The sequence below is a fragment of the Prionailurus bengalensis genome, chromosome A2 (assembly GCF_016509475.1).
Source record: "Prionailurus bengalensis isolate Pbe53 chromosome A2, Fcat_Pben_1.1_paternal_pri, whole genome shotgun sequence".
In the NCBI taxonomy this organism is placed as follows: Eukaryota; Metazoa; Chordata; class Mammalia; order Carnivora; family Felidae; genus Prionailurus; species Prionailurus bengalensis.
Genome location: NC_057348.1, coordinates 156,687,624 through 156,704,996, shown reverse-complemented (window position 1 = coordinate 156,704,996; position 17,373 = coordinate 156,687,624). Strand labels below are relative to the sequence as shown.

Here is a 17,373-nt window from a genome sequence, read left to right as displayed (position 1 = left end):
CTCTAGGATCAATCAGAGTGCCAGGGTATCAGTGCGTGTGGAGTAGCCAGGAAATAAACCCAGGATCTTCTATGCAACTTACTGTGTAATGGCCCTGCCTTCCTTCCTTCTTCCTTCTTCTTTGCAGTGTCCCTTCCAGCTCTTTCTACACCATCCAAGACCCAGTCCTGGCTGGCCCTGCCTGGGGCTTTGATGCTCACCAGCATCTGTGGAATCCAGGTAATGAGGCAAACCCTGCCTTTTCTCTATAATTGCTCTGCACTGGACCTCCACCCTACCTCCCCGTCTCCCCACTTAGACCCTGTTGGGGAGAGAAGTTGGGAAGGAGCACCATTACCCTGTCTGACTCCATCTTCCCATTTCCTCTACTCAGCCCGTGCTCTGGTTGGATGGAGAAAATGTACATGGACCCGACAAAGCCACAGGGACACAACTATATGAGAGGGCCCCTTACAAAGGCCTCCATCTATTGGAGGCCCAGATGGAGCCCAGATAACTGGAGGCCCAGATAACTCCTGATCTCTCTATACTCCGCACCTGCCAGGGTACCCCATCCTCTATGGGCCTTAACTCCGTAAGCTCAGATTTCAAACTTCCTGCCTGAAGTTACCACAAGGGCTGGGAGGCTGGTGGGGAGAAGCAGCAACACCTGGTTAGCAGGACCCCAAAACCAACCCATCAGGAATTCCCTGAACTCTGCTATCAAGAAGCCTATCAAAGACTCTAGGTAGGGCCCAGACCCCCTTCTTTAACCCTAACTCCAATCCCCCTTCTTGAACCCAACCCCCCCTACCCTTCTCACCGGTCTTAGAAGTTCCTCTCTCACCTGTCTGGAACGACTCCGCAGAAAGTAGGTTGTAGCCGAGCCGGAGGAGGCGGGGGTGGAGCCCACTGGCTCCACCCACTTTTCTGTTCCAATCCCTCAGTTCCTGGCATAGGCTTCCTCCTCTTTCTGCTTCCACTTGACCTGCTGTTGCCCCACCTTGATTTTTTTTTTCTTTTTTGGTTTTTACTCCACCCACCCCGTACCCGTGCCTTAATGAGAGTGCTCCTGTCACCCCCACCCCCACCTCAGTGATCTTTGTACTTAGGACCAGAGTTATATTCAGTTTCCACCTCTGCTCAAAGCACACTGTATTCTGAATAGTTTGTCTTATATTTAGGTAATGTATTTAATGCCTAGGAGCGGAGGCCACAATTTATTTAATCTCTCTAGATCACATAGTGCTTTGCATGGTTTGCTGTGGGCATGGGATGGCGTGTCCTGCTTCAGCTGCTGCCAAAGTACCGTTTCTGTGAACTTGTTTTCTGCAGGCCTGTAAGACATTTTGGTGTATGCTTCTTGGCCCACTTGACTCTTGATTCTTCAAAAGCCACATCCAGGGTGATGCCTACTGTGGAGGCTGTCTCCACAGTGTATCTAGAACATTCCTTCCTACCCCTGTTTAAGCCTTTAGCTGTTTATTTAGTAATTTTCTGTTTACATACCTTTCTTCCACTGTAAGCTTTTCTTTAAAAATTTTTAAGTTTATTTATTTATTTTGAGAGAGGCAGAGACAGCACAAGTAGGGGAGAAGAGAGAGAGGGAGAGAGAGAGAATCCCAAGCAGGCTGAGGAATCCTGAGGAATCCAAGCAGGCTTGAGAGAATCCCAAGGCCAGGCTTGAACTCACGAAACCTCAAGATCATCACCTGAGGCAAAACCAAGGGTCTGCCGCTTAACCAACGAGCCACCCAGGTGCTCCCACTGTCAGCTTTTCAAAGTGAGTGATTAGTTTCAATACTTTCTGAATCCCTGCAACTGACATTGGTTTCTGACACGTTAGGTGCTCACTAAACAAAGTCGAATGCTCTCATTAGAAGGCTACCATTTTGGGGGCGCCTGGGTGGCGCAGTCGGTTAAGCGTCCGACTTCAGCCAGGTCACGATCTCGCGGTCCGTGAGTTCGAGCCCCGCGTCAGGCTCTGGGCTGATGGCTCAGAGCCTGGAGCCTGTTTCCGATTCTGTGTCTCCCTCTCTCTGCCCCTCCCCCGTTCATGCTCTGTCTCTCTCTGTCCCAAAAATAAATAAACGTTGAAAAAAAAAAAAATTAAAAAAAAAAAAAAAAAAAAAGAAGGCTACCATTTTGCCTGGCCTCACCACCCACTGGAGATCCAGGACCCACTCTTTTTTTTTTTTTTGTTAATGCTTATTTATTTTTGAGAGAGACACAGACAGAGCATGAGCAGGGAAAGGGGAGAGAGAGAGAGGGGGACACAGAATCTGAAGCAGGCTCCAGGCTCTGAGCTGTCAGCACAGAGTCCAATGCATGGTTCAAACTCACAAGCCATGAGTGAGATCATGACCTGAGCCAAAGTTGGACACTTAACTGACTGAGCCACCCAGGAGCCCCAAGGACCCAGTCTTTTAAGGGAACCCTGACAATAAGTCAAGGTGAGGCAGGTGTTGGGAGGTGTAGAGAGGATGGAGGCATACTTTTTTCTTGAGAAACAGAGCAGGACAGAGGAGGCTGGGTTCCGGGCCTTTGGACAAACTGAAAGAAGTAGGAGATAGTGGGGCACAAATCTAATCCCACGGACAGTTGTGGGGCATAGCCAGGGCTGCTGCATCAGAGGATGTATGGAGTGTATGTATGTGTGTGTGAGAGTGAGAGAGAGAGGGAGAGAGGAGGGAAGAAGGATGAAGATGAGGATGAGGGGCCTGGAGTGGAGTGCAGGTGTGTACAATGGTGGGCTATCAATGATGACTCTCCCACAGATGGAGGGAGAAGATGCAATGGGAAGGCTGTGCTAGTCTAAATGAGCTGTGTCTCTACAGGGAGTGGGAATGGAGAGTAGGGGGGGAGCTGGTTGTTGTTTTGTTTACACCAGTTTCCATACTGTTGGTCCCATAAAAGGAAAGTGATCAGAAGGATTTGCATCTGCAGTTAATATATTAATAGAAGGAAATTGGCCAAGAGTCATTGGTATGTGTGATAAGTAAGAGGGCTTTGTTAAGGAGTGAGTCCCTGGACAGGGACATGGCAGGGAGCGTAGGCTGAGAGGCAAGAGAGTCAAAGGGGGAGACTGAATGTCTACAGTTCAGGCTTTTACAGGCTTTGCAGTTGGGAGAATGAGATCTTTGTGCATGAGGCTCTTGGTTACCAGAAGGAGCCTACACTAGAGATGTTTGCTAGTTAAAAACCGGGTCCACGTCAGAAAGGCTGGATTGCTGGCTGGCTGGCTGACTGGGCCCTTCAATGTATTCTCTGTTACATTAATCAACATTAAGTAGATTTCCTAGAAATTCTACTTCTTAAATATAAAATCTTGCAAAAATATTTAAAGACTATAAAGAAAAAGCACCCACTATCTCATTATTCTAACATGGCCATTTAAAATTTCTACACATTTCTTCTAGTCTGTCCACACCCTGGTTGAAATTAGAGTATATTCATAATTTTGTATCCTTAAAAAATACTAAACATTATATCATGTATATACTTCACTTTTTGGTACAGTCTTTGTTGTGGTAATTTTTAACAGCCACATAATACTGAATGGATGTACCATAATTTAGCATACCTTTATGTTATGTTACTTGGTAACAATGAGTTTATTTTCTTATTTTTTATTTATTTTTTTTTGGTTGTTGTTGTTGATCATCAACTGCTTTAAGAGACAGAAAGGAGATTAATGATTGCCACGAGCTGAGAGAGAGAGGAATAGGGAGTAACTCCTAATGGATTTCTTCTGAGGGTAATGAAAAGCTTTTAAAATTAGTGTTGCTTGCACAACTCTGCGAATATACTAAAAAAAGACCCACTGAATTTTACACTTCAAAAGGGTGAATTATGCTTCTATAAATCTGTTTTAAAAATGATGCTACAATGGGGCTCCTGGTTGGTTTAGTCAGTTGAGTCAATCTAACTCTTGATTTCGGCTCAATCATGATCTCAGGGTTCGTGAGTTCGAGCCCCACGTTGGGCTCTGCGCTGACAGCTTGAAGCCTGCTTGGGATTCTCTCTTTCTGCCCCTCCTCTACTTGCTTGCATGTGCATGCGTACTCTCTCTCAGAATTAAAAAAAAAATGCTACAACGAACATCTTTTTACGTATAGTTTTGCCTTCTTTTTGGATTATTTACTCCGGTTCAGTCTAAGAAATGTCATCAAGACAATGTGAAAGAAAGCTTTTGTTGCCTTGAATACATATGGCCAAACTTCTTTCCAAAGGTTTTACTTTTCCTCTTTTCCTTCACCAACTTAGTATGAGTGCTAAGGATACTATTAGTCATTTCGTTTTCTACTTGCCTGCCTCTGCAAATCATCTTGTGAGCAGTTGGATTACCGCTCTAGGCTGGCCCACTGTGCCATTTTGGGGGATGATGGTGAAGAGAAGTGGGAGGTGAGGGAAGGAGGGAGAAGCAGAGATAACTGACAGACTTCCTGTGAATGATAATGGATGTCTACCCTCCCTGTGCTTCTCTGTGTCTCCATATACTTGTGATTTGGTGTTTCTGAATGTGGGTCTGTGTTATAGCCAACATGTGTGGAGTGTTTTTTGTGTACTACTCACTATGCTGGATGCTTTATACAAATTAATTTAAAATATAGTGTAATAAAAGGTAGTTATAATTATTATATTCATTTTATAGGTGAGGTCAGAAACTTGAGGAAAATATATAGCTAATCAAGGTTGGGGTCAAGATTTGAACCCATAGTCCCAGTGCGGAAACCTGGCTCTTAACCGCCATGTCATCTGACTATAAACACTGTTTTTTGGCCACCTTAATAATGATAATTTAACAAAACACTTATGATATTCTTTTTTTTTTAAAGTTTATTTATTTATTTTGAGAGAGAGAGAATGTACAAGTGAGCAGGGGAGGGGCAGAGAGAGAGGGAGAGAGAAAATCCCAAGCAAGCTCCATGCTGACATGGAGCCTGACATGGGGCTCAATCCCATGAACTGTGAGATCATGACATGAGCCAAAACCAAGAGTTGGACACTTAACTGACTGAGACACCAGGCGCCCCCATACTTATGACATTCTGAGATCATTACTCTGGGGTTTCCATGGAAGAGTGGTTAGATGCTATTTTTCTCATTGTTTGGCATCTTAAGAAAAGGCTGACCTTCTGACAGCAAAGGCAGCAAAAGAGATTATGAGAAGATTAAGTAAGGTTATCAACATATAAGGCAAGAATGGAAATTAAGATTTCAGGCTCTGTAGCAGTATATGTTTATCTTTTAGGAGCTAATTAAGAGTGACTACAAAAGATAAGGCTCTTACCTGAATAGCTCTAGAAGCCCAATGTGCGGGTGACTTTTTTTTTAAAGGGTGTAGGTGGGAATGTGTATGTGTAGAAACAATTTGGTCTGATCTCATTTGATCCTTAATAACAGTCATGTAGGTAAGTCTGATTATCATTTTCATGTTACAGAGGAGGAAACCAGCTCAGAGAAAGTACATGATTTATTTAGTTAGAATCAAACTCAGAATCTTGACCTTCTCACTCAGCTGAAAGTGTTTTTCTCTGTGTTCGCTGCCTTACCCACCGCTCTTTCAAATGTGTAGGGAAGGGGATAAATGATTTAATGTGAATTGTATCAGCATCATTGATATTTCTTGAATGGAAATGCTTCCGATAAATCATAAATTCTCAAGTATGTAAGGATAAATACACGTTATCACTCAGCAACTAGTTGTAATACCACACAAAGCTCACTGGCAATGTGCTGAGTGAATATGAGGTTTAGGCTGTCCCTCTAGCTCAGATATTCAGCACTAAGCCACAAAAGTGATTCTCAAATTTGAGAAGTTGAGTGTAATTGTTGCCCAGTACAAATAATACATTGTGTTTATAGAAGATGTCTGTAGATAGTGGCAAAAATGTCCCACATGAATATGTCCCTAAATAAGAGAAGACAAGAAGGTATCGTGGTTGCGGTTAAGCACATATTTTTGGAGATGGCCAGACCAGGTTTCAAGTCTCATTTCTACCAATTACTAACTGTGTGACCTTTGATAAGCTATTTAACCTTTTTTCATGCATAAAAGTAACTAGAGTTAAATATTAGTTAACTTGTTTTCTTTTTAAATAAGATTGGTCTACAGTAAAATGCACAAATTTTCAGTGGGCAATTCCATAAGTTTTGATAAAGACTTATACTTGTGTAACCCAAATTCCAATCAAGATACAAAACACTACTATCATCCAAAGTTCCCTGCAAGCCCCCTTCAGTCAACCCCATAGGCAACCACTGTTTTGTTTTTTTTTCCATCTACTATATTCTTAAAAATGGTTTCTGTTTTATGGAACAACAATTTATTGAACCATAAACATTTAGTTATCTGATAACCAGTTAGTTTGTTTCCAGGATTTTGTAATTCATATATTTCTTTTTTTTTTAAATTTTATTTTAAGTAGGCTCCACATGCAATGTGTCTCAAGACCTGAGATCAAGTCACATGCTCTATCAAGACTGAGCCAGCCAGTTGCCCTCATATATTCCTATTCGTGTTTTTATTCATATGTGTGATTCAGAAAAAATCCTGAAAGTGAAGTTTCTAATAGATACCACCATGTGCTCTCAAAAGGAGTTGTAAATATTCACACTCCTACTCACATTGCAGGGTTACCTATTGGCCCACACCCTGATCAACAGTGAGTTATCAAACTTGGGTTCAATAAATTTTTACTGTTCACTTGCTACACAGGACACTCCAAGGCATATTCAGTAGATCTGACAGGAATATCACTCTCAAAGAGCTTACTGTCCCTAAGGGGAAAGGCGTGTACATGACTAACCGTAGGGCAGGATACAAAGAGACAAGGTACAAAGTGCTGCTGAGAGCAGAAACTTGGTGCTGACAAGGGTGGGGATCAGGAATACATCACGGATATAAAGGGGGTTTGTTTACACTCCTTTTTAAAAAAATGTTTATTATCTTGAGAGAGAGAGTGTGTGTGCGCATGCATGCGTGCACTTGTGAGCAGGGGAGAGGCAGAGAGAGAGGGAGAGAGTCCCAAGGAGGCTCCACACTGTCGGAGCAGAGCCCAACTCTGGGATTGATCCTGAGAACTGTGAGATCATGACCTGAGCCTAAATCAAGAGTCTGATGCTTAACCGCTTAGCCACCCAGGTGCCCCTACACTCTCTTTATGTCCATCTCATCATTATGCATGGAGTAGACAATAAATGCTTGTATCATTTGTTGGTAGTAAATATTTACTGATTTAGTGATTCATGATCTTTGGATCCCTTGATCCTCCCTCAATTGTCTCCCCCTCTTTTCCAGTCTTTTTTGGTCTGGCATCAGCTAGCACCAGCCATACCCTTGAACATGGGCTTGGCGGAAGAGGGAATTAGTCTGACCCAAGCCAGGGGTTTCAGTTTTCCCATTTGTGAACACATTGAAGGAACTCTCTGGGATTAAGGTCACGGGATGAGTGAGGAACAGCATCCAGTTGGCCTCCCTGCCGCCAATTCCCTGGATACAAGTGGCTACTTCTTTATGCTTTCACTTCTGCTTATACCTGGGAATCTTAGTCAAATGAAGGACTAGGCTTCCTCTGAGAAGGAGAATGATAAATAATGGGCCCCAAGTCCCTGTCTTCCAGTTGGACTCCTACTTTCTCCGTGCACTTCCCCGGCAGCATCATTTTCTGGAATCCCTGTTCACCTTTTCTACTTCAAGACTTCCCCCATCTCCTCTGTGACCTTGTTATCTCCTTCTTTTGCCACCTCCCATCTCTTTTTCCCTTCTCTCACTTTCTCCTCTTTTCTTTGGTCCATTTGTTTGGTAAGAATTTACTCAGCATGTATTATGTGCTCACAGGAACAGCTGCATACAGTACATAGTTTGTTGGGTCCAGTGCAAACTGAAAATGCAGGGCCGCTTGCTCAAAATTATGAAGGATTACAAGACAGTGCTGGCAGAGCATCAAACCAGTTATGGGGCCCTGTGTGAGTGCACAGGATGCAAGTCCTTGAGGCTGACCTTGTGTGCACAGTACTGTGGGGATATGTGAAAATGTGTAATATCACAGAATTTAAATTTCAGTACATTTTTTAAAGTTTATTTATTTACTTTGAGAGAGAGAGAGAGAGAAAGAGAGACCTTGCAAGCAGGGGAGGGGCAGAGAGAGAGAGAGGGAGAGAGGAAGAATCCCAAGCATGCTGTCCTATGCTGTCAGCATGGAGCCTGATGCGGGGCTCAATCTCATAAACCCTGAGATCATGACCTGAGCCAAAACCAAGAATTGGATACTTAACTGACTGAGCCACCCAGGCACCTCCCCCCCTTTTTTAAAGTAATTTCTACACCCTATGTGGGGCTTGAACTGATGGCCCTGAGATCAAGAGTCATAAGCTCCAATGACTGAGCCAGCCAGGTGCCCCTCAGTACACTTTCAAGACATTATTATGGAAATAATCCCAACACACATAAATGAGGAAAGAATAGTATAATGAACTCTTCATGTACCCATCACTCAGCTCCAACAATCGTCTCATCTATTTTTTCCACCTCCCCCACTTTTTTCATGGGGGGGAGGGGCAAAAGGACAGAGAGAGAGAGAGAGAGAGAGAGAGATGGAGGGAGGGAGAGAGGGAGGGAGGGAGGGTGAATCTTAAGCAGGCTCCACACTTGCACTGAGTCTAACACTGGGGCTTGATCCCACAACCCTGGGATCATGACCTGAGCAGAAATCAAGAGCTGGATGCTCAACCAGCTGAACCACCCAGGCGCCCCACCTCCCCAACTTTTTAAAAGGCAGCATGTCACCTCTACCCTAAATGTTTCAGAATGCAATTCCAATTGATGAGAACTTACTCGTGCATGCCACCCTGCCATTATCACACTTAATTCCTTAGTATCACCTAATATCCAGTCTCTGTTACTTTCCCTCAGTTGTCTTAAAATGTACATTCTTTTAAAATATACTATTAAGAACAATATTGACATTTCATTTTTTTTTTAATTTTTTTTTAATGTTTATTTATTTTTGAGACAGAGAGAGACGGATCATGAACGGGGAGGGTCAGAGAGAGAGGGAGACACAGAATCCGAAACAGGCTCCAGGCTCTGAGCAGTCAGCACAGAGCCCGACGCGGGGCTCGAACTCACGGACCGTGAGATCATGACCTGAGCCGAAGTCGGACGCTCAACCGACTGAGCCACCCAGGCGCCCCAATATTGACATTTCAAAAACAGTCAATCCAGTTAGAAAATGGGCAAAAGGCATGAACAGATATTTCACTGGAGAGGATGTACAGATGACAAAGCATACACAAAAAGATGTTCATGAGCCCTTAGGGAAATGCAGATTAAAATTACAGTGAGCTATCACTACACATCTATCAGAATGGCTAAAATAAAAAAAATAGCAGTAACACCAAATGCTGGTGAGGATGCAGAGAAACTGGATCACTCATGCATTTCTACTGGCATGGCCACTTAGGAAAAGTATAGCAGTTTCTTATAAAACTAAACATGCACTTATTATGACTCTGGGGCATTTACCCCAGAAAAACAAAAATTTGTGTGCACACAAAAACCTGTACAAGAATATTCATACCAGGTCTATTTGTAATAGCCCCAAACTGGAAACAACCTAAGAGTCCTTCAACAGGTTAAACAAATTGGCACATCCATACCCGGACTACTACTCAGCAATAAAAAGAACCAGAGACGTGCAACACCTTGTGTGGATCTGAAGGGAATATGCTGAGTGAAAATAAGCCAATCTGATTCCATTTATATAGCACTCTTGAAGTGACAAAACTATACGAAGAATAGATTGGTCATTGGTAGGGCTTAGAGAAGTGGGGAGGGCAGGTGGCCCTAGCTATAAAAGGGGGAGCATGAGGATCCCTTATGCTCAAAATATTTCATATCTTGTGATGGTGGTCACGTACACAATAAAATAATACAGAACTAAATCTACACAAATGAGTGCACGAAAAACTGATGAAATCTGAATAGGGTTGATGGATCGCGTCAATGTCAATGTTCTGTTTGTGTCACTATACTATAGCTGTGCAAGATGTTACCATTGAGGAAACTGGATGAAGGGTATATTGAATCACTGACTTATGGCTGACATTCATGTGTTAAAAAATACAAACATTTCTGGGTACACACAAAAAAACCAGAGAGTACAAATGGAAATGAAAAAGGGGAGACTCTTCACTTGATAGCTTGCTGGGTTTTTTTTTGTTTTGTTTTACCACATGCATGTGATACTTTTTGTTGTTTGTTAACACTTGTGTTTCGAGTCTGTCAAAAAATACCATTCTAGAAGTTCTACCTAAGTTTGTTTTAGAAGTATAATGTTATTTGGTAAGCCTGGAATTTGAACTCCAGTGCAAGATAGTGGTTCAGTATTCTAAGTATTGACATAACTATGAATTTTATATTACACTACAACTATTGATCAGAAGGGGAGGAGAGGAAGGAACTAAGTATGAAGCTTTTTGGATTAGAAGAGTGTTCCTTTATTTTAAAAATACAGCTGCATTTGGGGGCTTTCCCCTTTCTCATTGTGATGGTTAATTTCATGTGCCAACTTGACTGAGCTAAGGGATGCCCAGAGAGCTGATAAAACAATACTTCTTGGTGTGCCTGTGAGGGTGCTTCTAGAAGAGATTAACATTTGAATTGGTACACTGAGTAAAGGTGGCCCTCACCAGTGTGGGTGGGCATCATCCAGTTTATTGAGGGCCTGAATGGCACAAAAAGCAAAGGGCAAACTTGTTCTTTCTGTTTGAACTGAGACATGCATGTTCTGTTGCCCTCAGACACAGGTGCTGCTGGTTCTCAGGCTTTGGATTCTGGATTGGAACTGCACCACCAGCCAGCTTTCCCAGGCCTCCAGCTTGCAGATGGCAGATCGTGGAACTTCTTAGCCTCCATAGTCATGTAAGCCAACCCCTGATAATAGATCTCTTTTATATACATGGGTAAATACCCTATTGTTTTTTTTTTTGCTTTGTTTTGTTTTTAAAAATTTTATTATTTTTTAAAATTTACATCCAAGTTAGTTAGCATATAATGCAACAATGATTTCAGGGGTAGTACTGTTTCTGTTTCTTTGGAGAACCCTAATACACTTGTTTCAGATTCTATTTGGCAGAAGTTCAGACATTATAATCCAGAGCGTGTTTGTAAGGTTTAGTCTAGAAATTGTCTCATTCCTCCAGAGAAGATTACATTTACTATTGGATTAGGAAAATAGGATGTTAGACTCTTTGAAGGAAGACTGGGCAGACCTGGGAAATGCCTGCGTCTACAGTAAGAGATTAGTTCACATTGGCCTGGGATAAAATTTGGGATTAGGTTAAGCAACTGATAATGTTTCAAAAACAATGGGAAGGATGCACAATTGTAGCCAAATGTGAATCCAGAAGTTCTTGTATTTTTATACATTTTTGTTTGCCAGAAAAGATGATCATTTCAAAAAGTCTACAAATGAAATGGAAACATCTTGGCATATTTTATTCCAGGATTAATAAATTGATTTCCTCTGTAATATTTTTTTATAAGTCAACATGTAATTGAGATCATACCATGTAGTTTAATCTTTTTTTCCAATTAATAATATATCCCAAGAATTTCCAGCATTAAAATTCTTTACAAGTGTAATTTTTGATAGTTATCAAACATTACATCCTGGATGTACCATAACTTATTCAAGCATCTGCCTATTGTTAGATATTTAAGGTACTTGATATCACAAACAATGCTGAGATCAGCACCTTTACTCATAAAACTTTGTCTCCACTACTGTCTTCTCAGCATAGATGAGAACTTCTATATACTTGAATATATAACATAAATACATGAGATGTAACATTTTAATTTGCTCTTAGGTTTCTTACTATTGGACATTTCCCTGTATTTTAAATTAATATTAGATGTACATGTCATGATATCTCTTTTGAAAGACGGAGTGTGTACCTGGAGATGTACTTCTGGTTAGTTAGCAGCTAAGCCTAGTAAGGATAACTTGAAAGTTATCCTTACTAGGATAGAGTATGCTGGAATAATGGAAAAGGGGAGAGGAGGAAGACAGAAAATGATGGGGAATAAAAGGGGCAAATGAGCTTGGAGATTAGAAAGAGCCAGAGGGAGGGAACAAGGCATCCCCTCTTAAAGCCTCTCAACCTTTGAGCCATCAAAAACTCCACACCTGGTTCCCAACAGATGCCTAAGTGTGGTTTCAGCTTTGAATAAAGAGTATTCTCAAAGAAGTCCAAAGATTGTTGAAACACAAGGTATTCTGATTACTGCATAGCTGGCACAAACAGAGCCAGGCCTTTGGATAAATAATTGAGGGAGTGGGAAAGCTACAGGTTTGTATGGGAAGGAACAGGGGTTCCAGGGAGAGAGGCCCTGGGATTTTCTCGAAATCTGCTTTGTGGGTGAGGGAACTCTGTGGGATGAGCACCTTGCCCAGGCCATGGCAACTCCAGCCTGTCTCCCGGTGCTGCCTTGCCGTTGTTCTGCTGGTCAGTGTAGCTGGAGCTGTTCAAATATCTGGGTAGAAGCTCAGCCATGCTCTGGATCCCTCTCAGGCACCATGACTGGTTAGAAGGCAGTAGGTACCAAACTGGTTAGTTAGTTTTCGGTCCCTGAAGAGGGATGGTTTCCTGCTCCTTCCACACAAGCTGGCCTGAGGGGAGCAGCGGGGCTGGCAGTATGGAAAAAGCTGTTTAGAAACACCCAGAGTGGACAGAATATGACAGTAGGAAGAACACACAAACACCAGACAGGACACAGAAATATTCTGCCTGATGATGTTAGGTTTATTCTGAGAGAAAGTAGAGTTTGGGGCTCTTGAAAGGCACTTGTGAGGCACGCAAGTAAAAGCAGTCATGAGACTAAGGTAGATGATGTAACACGCAGTCTCCCTCCCCGGCATCCCCAGGGCCACAGAGGAACCGCTGTCAGACAGGAAAACCAGAGTGCTAGTGTCACACAGTGGAAGAAGCGTAAGCAGATTATCTACTTTTTTATTTCAGTAGTTTTGCTTCCCTTGGGCATCCTTAAATTTTGGCATTTATGGCTGGAGGCACAGGGCCCATCCACTTCTCTCCTGGATGGAGAAAATCACATATGTTAGAGGCTGGCCCCACAAGCCTCAGGGGTTTTCTAAGGAGACCTCTGCTTGGCTTCCTTCTTTTCTGTGGGGGTGAAGGTGGTCTCTCCCCATTCAACCTTGAGGACCCCTGTGTATGAGGCTTCATTGTTGGAAATGCATAGAATATGTTTTGCTCTGCATCTGTCATTCTGGTCAACTGATATAATGGGGTGGGGCTGGGGTCAAGGGCAGCTCACCACGAACCTGTAACTTACCCAGCAGGTGTGCCAGCAACTCCATCCGGTCAGAGCCAAACAGCATGTGGGTTTGGCCATCCAGATGGGCCACGGTGACAGGCAGCCCAAAGGCCTGGAGAAAGCAGTGATGGAGCAGGTGTTTATTAGGCTGGGGTCAAAGGCTAAGAGTCAATACTTGTCTGAGGTCATAGAAGCAAAGTAGCCAAAGATGTGATTGCTAAGAAGTTCCTTGGCTCTAAGGAGTTTTCTGGTTTTAACTCTCAGATGTTGTCTTTCTTCTTGCCATCCAGCTCCCTCCCTTTTTCTCCATGGACTATGGGATGGGAAGGGAGAGGATGAGGGTTGACTGGGGGCTGGGAGGACTCATGCTGGGAGCAACTTCTGGGATAGGTGCATGGGGACCCAGCAGATTCTCATCCTGTCTCCAGCACTGGGGCTGGGGACCCACATCAGGAGTTGCTCACCCCGTATTTGCAGGCTGCGTTGGTGGTATCCCTGAGCTCATTCTTCACCTTTGGTGTTGAGATCTTTTCCAGAAGTCCCTGGGCTTGTTCTGTAGACATGCCAGCTTTCTCTGCAGCCTGAGGGCATGTGGTAGGGAACACAACTGTGTCTGAATTAGTGGGACCAGAAAATTCTGGTCTTTTTATTTTCTGCTCCCATCTTCATGGTAAGGCCTTTGTCCACCCACAAGTGGAGGTCTAGCTTTGCTAAGAGGGGCAAAACCTTGAGACTGGTGGAAAGAACAGGTGGCAGAGTCATAGCTGTAGAAATTTAAAGCCAGGGGGCATCTTAGAAACCAGTGAAGGGACTGTTATCCAGAGGCAGTCCATGACTTGGTTGGCATTAAAGAGCTTGTGAGTGGCAGAGCCAATGCTAGAATCCAGGTCCCCTGACAGTAAGTCTGGGCTCTTGCCTTCTTATTTCTCAGAATTCTTGAATATCTTGTGCTCTTCTGACTCAAGGGCTAGGCTACAAATTCTCATGGAATTTCTGGAGGACTTCTGAGCAGAGCACAGGGATACAGCTTCCTGCATGGCTAACAATAACAAAGGCTTCAGTATGGGGTTTGTTGGTATCGTTTGGGATTAGGGGTTCTTAACTTTGGCTGCACGTTAGAATCTCCCAAGGGAGCTTTTAAAAAATCCCATTCACAAGTCACCCCCTGGAACAATTACATCAGAACTTTTGGTAGGCAGTGTCCAGGTGCTCTAGGGGACTTAAATATACAGTCGAGGATGAGAACCACTGCAGCCTGACCTCCTCAACCTGGAGGAGGAAACACAAAGTTGTGCAGTGTATTCTAATGTGACACTATCTTTCTCGTACTTGTCTACGTAAGAGAATTGCGTCCCAGACTAAATGTTCAACAGGGGAATGGTTAAGTAAACAGAATGCTTCAAAAACAAAAAAACAAAATTGCCCACTGAATGCAATGCTATGTAGAAACTAAGAATGGTACTTTCAAAGAGCTTATGATGGCATGGAAAAGGATTGTTCATAAGTGGAAAGGCAAGCCTGGGCATATACTCTGCAGGAATAAAAACAGTGGAGGAATATATTGGCCATTCTTTGTATGTGTACTTTTGGTGATTTGCCATCTTATGTATTAAATCTGAATATGCTTCGACTATCATTTTGTAAACTGCAGGGGAAATATTATTTTGAGTTTCCCGATTTAATTCCAATGAAAAACTTAAGTTTTTATATACCTCATCGATGGCTGGCACACATTCCAATGTTTTGAGCTATTTCTATTTGTTTTCACTCAGGCTTTTGTGTAATTCTGGCTTGAGCCGGTTATCTCTTTTAGTCTCTTTAAAGTCTGTCTGTAAAGTCTCCTGCTTTCTACTCTGGCTATGTTGGTGTGGTCTGTGTTGGAGTCTCTGGGGCCAAGATTGGCAATGCTTCATCCCTCCCCATGTGGGGATGCCACCATTTAACAGCTCTCTCCCACTGACTCCTTTCATGAGATAAATTCTACCCATGCAGAAGTTTGCACTTCCCCTTTCAACCATGAGAGAATCTTCTGAGTGTCCTCCTAGTTCCAACCTTTCAGTAATTTGGCTTCTCAAACACAGACCTGCTTTCTCCCCTAATAACTATGACCTCTTGCACTGAATATGAAATCTGTGCCCTCTCTGCCCCTAAACACCAACTGTTCTCAGCTTTGCTATGAGAGGAGTGGGGACAAGCCAGGATACTCACAGCCAGGATGCTCTTGGGCTCCGAGATGTCTTCATCCTGAGAAGAAGAGAACACTCAGCAGGAAGGAGGTGGAGAGGGCGGAGATGGGGGACAAGTAGGCCAGTGAACAAGAGGGAAAGGCAGGACCAGGATGCTGGAAATGGTTCTGGGGGAGGGTCAGAACACCACCCAGGGTCTCCCAAGCAGGTTCCCAGAGTTCTGTCCTCACTCGTGACCAGACGCGCATCCATAGTTCTCTGGACACTTTCTCCAGCATCTTTGGGTGCTCCAGGTTCACAGCAGTGAGGAATCGCATGGCTGATAAACTTCCTGCAGGACAGAGGTACTCAGAGGTGGGCTCTCCTGGCTTGTTTCTGATGAAGGACCAGCTCTTTCATGCTTCTGGCATCCCCAGAGCTCAGTTGCCTTCAGCCTCCCACCCAAATTTCTCATAGCCAATTTGACCTGCTCTTTCTCCCCTTCTGTCCCCATAAGCTTCTGCTGACTCAACTCTAACCTGCGTTTCCCCCAGGTTTGTTTCAGTTTCATGTGGTTGCCAGCCCTTACTTCTTGCCACTGGTTTCCAAATGCGCTGCCTTTCACTAGATACCCCTTCTGTATCCCACTGTCTTCACCTTTTTCAAGGATCACAGAGAAGAAATCCTTGGGGAACTGGATGGGAACCTGGATATGCTGTCCCAGGAGCCTGATGTCATTTTGAAGGTATTGGGCTTTGCGGGGAAGCAGAGCTGGCGGCTGGTTTCCTGCAAATGGAAATTTGGGGACATTGGTGAGAGACCACGTGAGGGTCCCAGGCTTGGGGGCCGGCTACCTGGGTTTTGGCCAGAGGGCAGATTATGAGCTACAGGTGCCAATGTAAAGACCCAATTGAAGCCATCCCTCCCTCAAATCGCGGTCCCAAAGGCGACTGCCTTCACACCGCTGTCTTTCATGATCGCTGCAATGAGGCTCGGGCGCAACTGCAGGTTGATGTTCCAGAGCTTCTTATATCGGCACAGGACCTGCAGAGGCAGAGATGGGGAGCCATTGTGTCAGATGGAGAGAGTGAAGATGGCTAAGCGCAGAGTAGGGGTTCTGTGGATACCCTAAATTTCATTGCTAGAAATCGATCCCATGAACTTTGCTCCGTCCCAAGAAATCGATCGCAGGATCTTTCTGTGGACGGCTTCCATACTTCTCACTCTCAGGCCCCCAAAAGTGGTGGCAGTGCCATGGAATTCTCTTTGATACTTTGGAGTTACCCGTCTTCTTCCAAACCGCCGTGGGAAACCACTGCCTTAGAATATAAAGGCTCGACCTGGACCCAGCGACCGTATCCCGTTTAAAAACACAAAGTGACCTTCAGCGCTTCACCTCTCTATCGCGTGTCCTAAACCCCGTCCGGCAGCGCCAGGCCTTTCACGAGACTTCGGTCCCCGCGCCCCGCTCCCGCCCTTCTCTCCGCCCTTGCCCTCCAAGCCCCGGCCGAGGGGGCTCCCGGAGTCACCTCGAAGCCCAACCAGGAGTAGGGGGACAGCACATCGTAGAAGAGCTCCAGAGTGCGCGGCGCGGGCGTCATGCTGGCAGCAGCCGAGATCCTCTCTGGCGCGCCGAGCCCGCGTAGGGATTCCAGGCGTGGTATGGAGGACCCGCCCCGCTCTCCGCTGCGCAGCCGCGCGAGGAAGACAGCCCTGGGCCAAGTCTGGCCGAAGGTCGTGTGGGCGGGGCCGTCTGGCGGGAGCGGGTGGGCACCGCCCCCTGGGGAGCGCGTGGCGCGTGAGGGCGGGGCTGTCACTGGCCTGGTCCTGAGTATACGGCCCAGGCGGGTGTTTCAGATGTGGACTGTGTTTCTCGTTTAGCTG

General features: G+C 44.5%; 1 protein-coding gene across 1 annotated transcript; it reads right to left on the bottom strand.

The window, feature by feature from the left end:
* Positions 1–12,769: 12,769 nt before the first annotated feature.
* Positions 12,770–17,210, bottom strand: GSTK1 (glutathione S-transferase kappa 1). The gene is made up of 8 exons (XM_043589788.1): positions 17,019–17,210; positions 16,452–16,533; positions 16,147–16,275; positions 15,741–15,841; positions 15,533–15,568; positions 13,789–13,905; positions 13,343–13,436; positions 12,770–13,082 (listed from the first exon to the last, which is right to left on the bottom strand). The coding sequence occupies exons 1-8, from the start codon at positions 17,088–17,090 to the stop codon at positions 13,033–13,035; spliced, it is 681 nt and encodes a 226-aa protein (XP_043445723.1). The 5' UTR covers positions 17,091–17,210; the 3' UTR covers positions 12,770–13,032.
* Between the last annotated feature and the right edge of the window lie 163 nt (positions 17,211–17,373).

What these genes read in the sequence shown, in the direction of transcription:
- GSTK1 (XM_043589788.1), bottom strand. Translation starts at nt 17,090, where the DNA reads ATGACGCCCGCGCCGCGCACTCTGGAGCTCTTCTACGATGTGCTGTCC. An exon ending in ACGCAGCCTGCAAATACGGG is followed by an intron (nt 13,437 to 13,788) that starts GTGAGCAACTCC and finishes TGCTTTCTCCAG; the next exon opens with GCCTTTGGGCTGCCTGTCAC. An exon ending in GTTGCTGGCACACCTGCTGG is followed by an intron (nt 13,083 to 13,342) that starts GTAAGTTACAGG and finishes TTCTCCATCCAG; the next exon opens with GAGAGAAGTGGATGGGCCCT.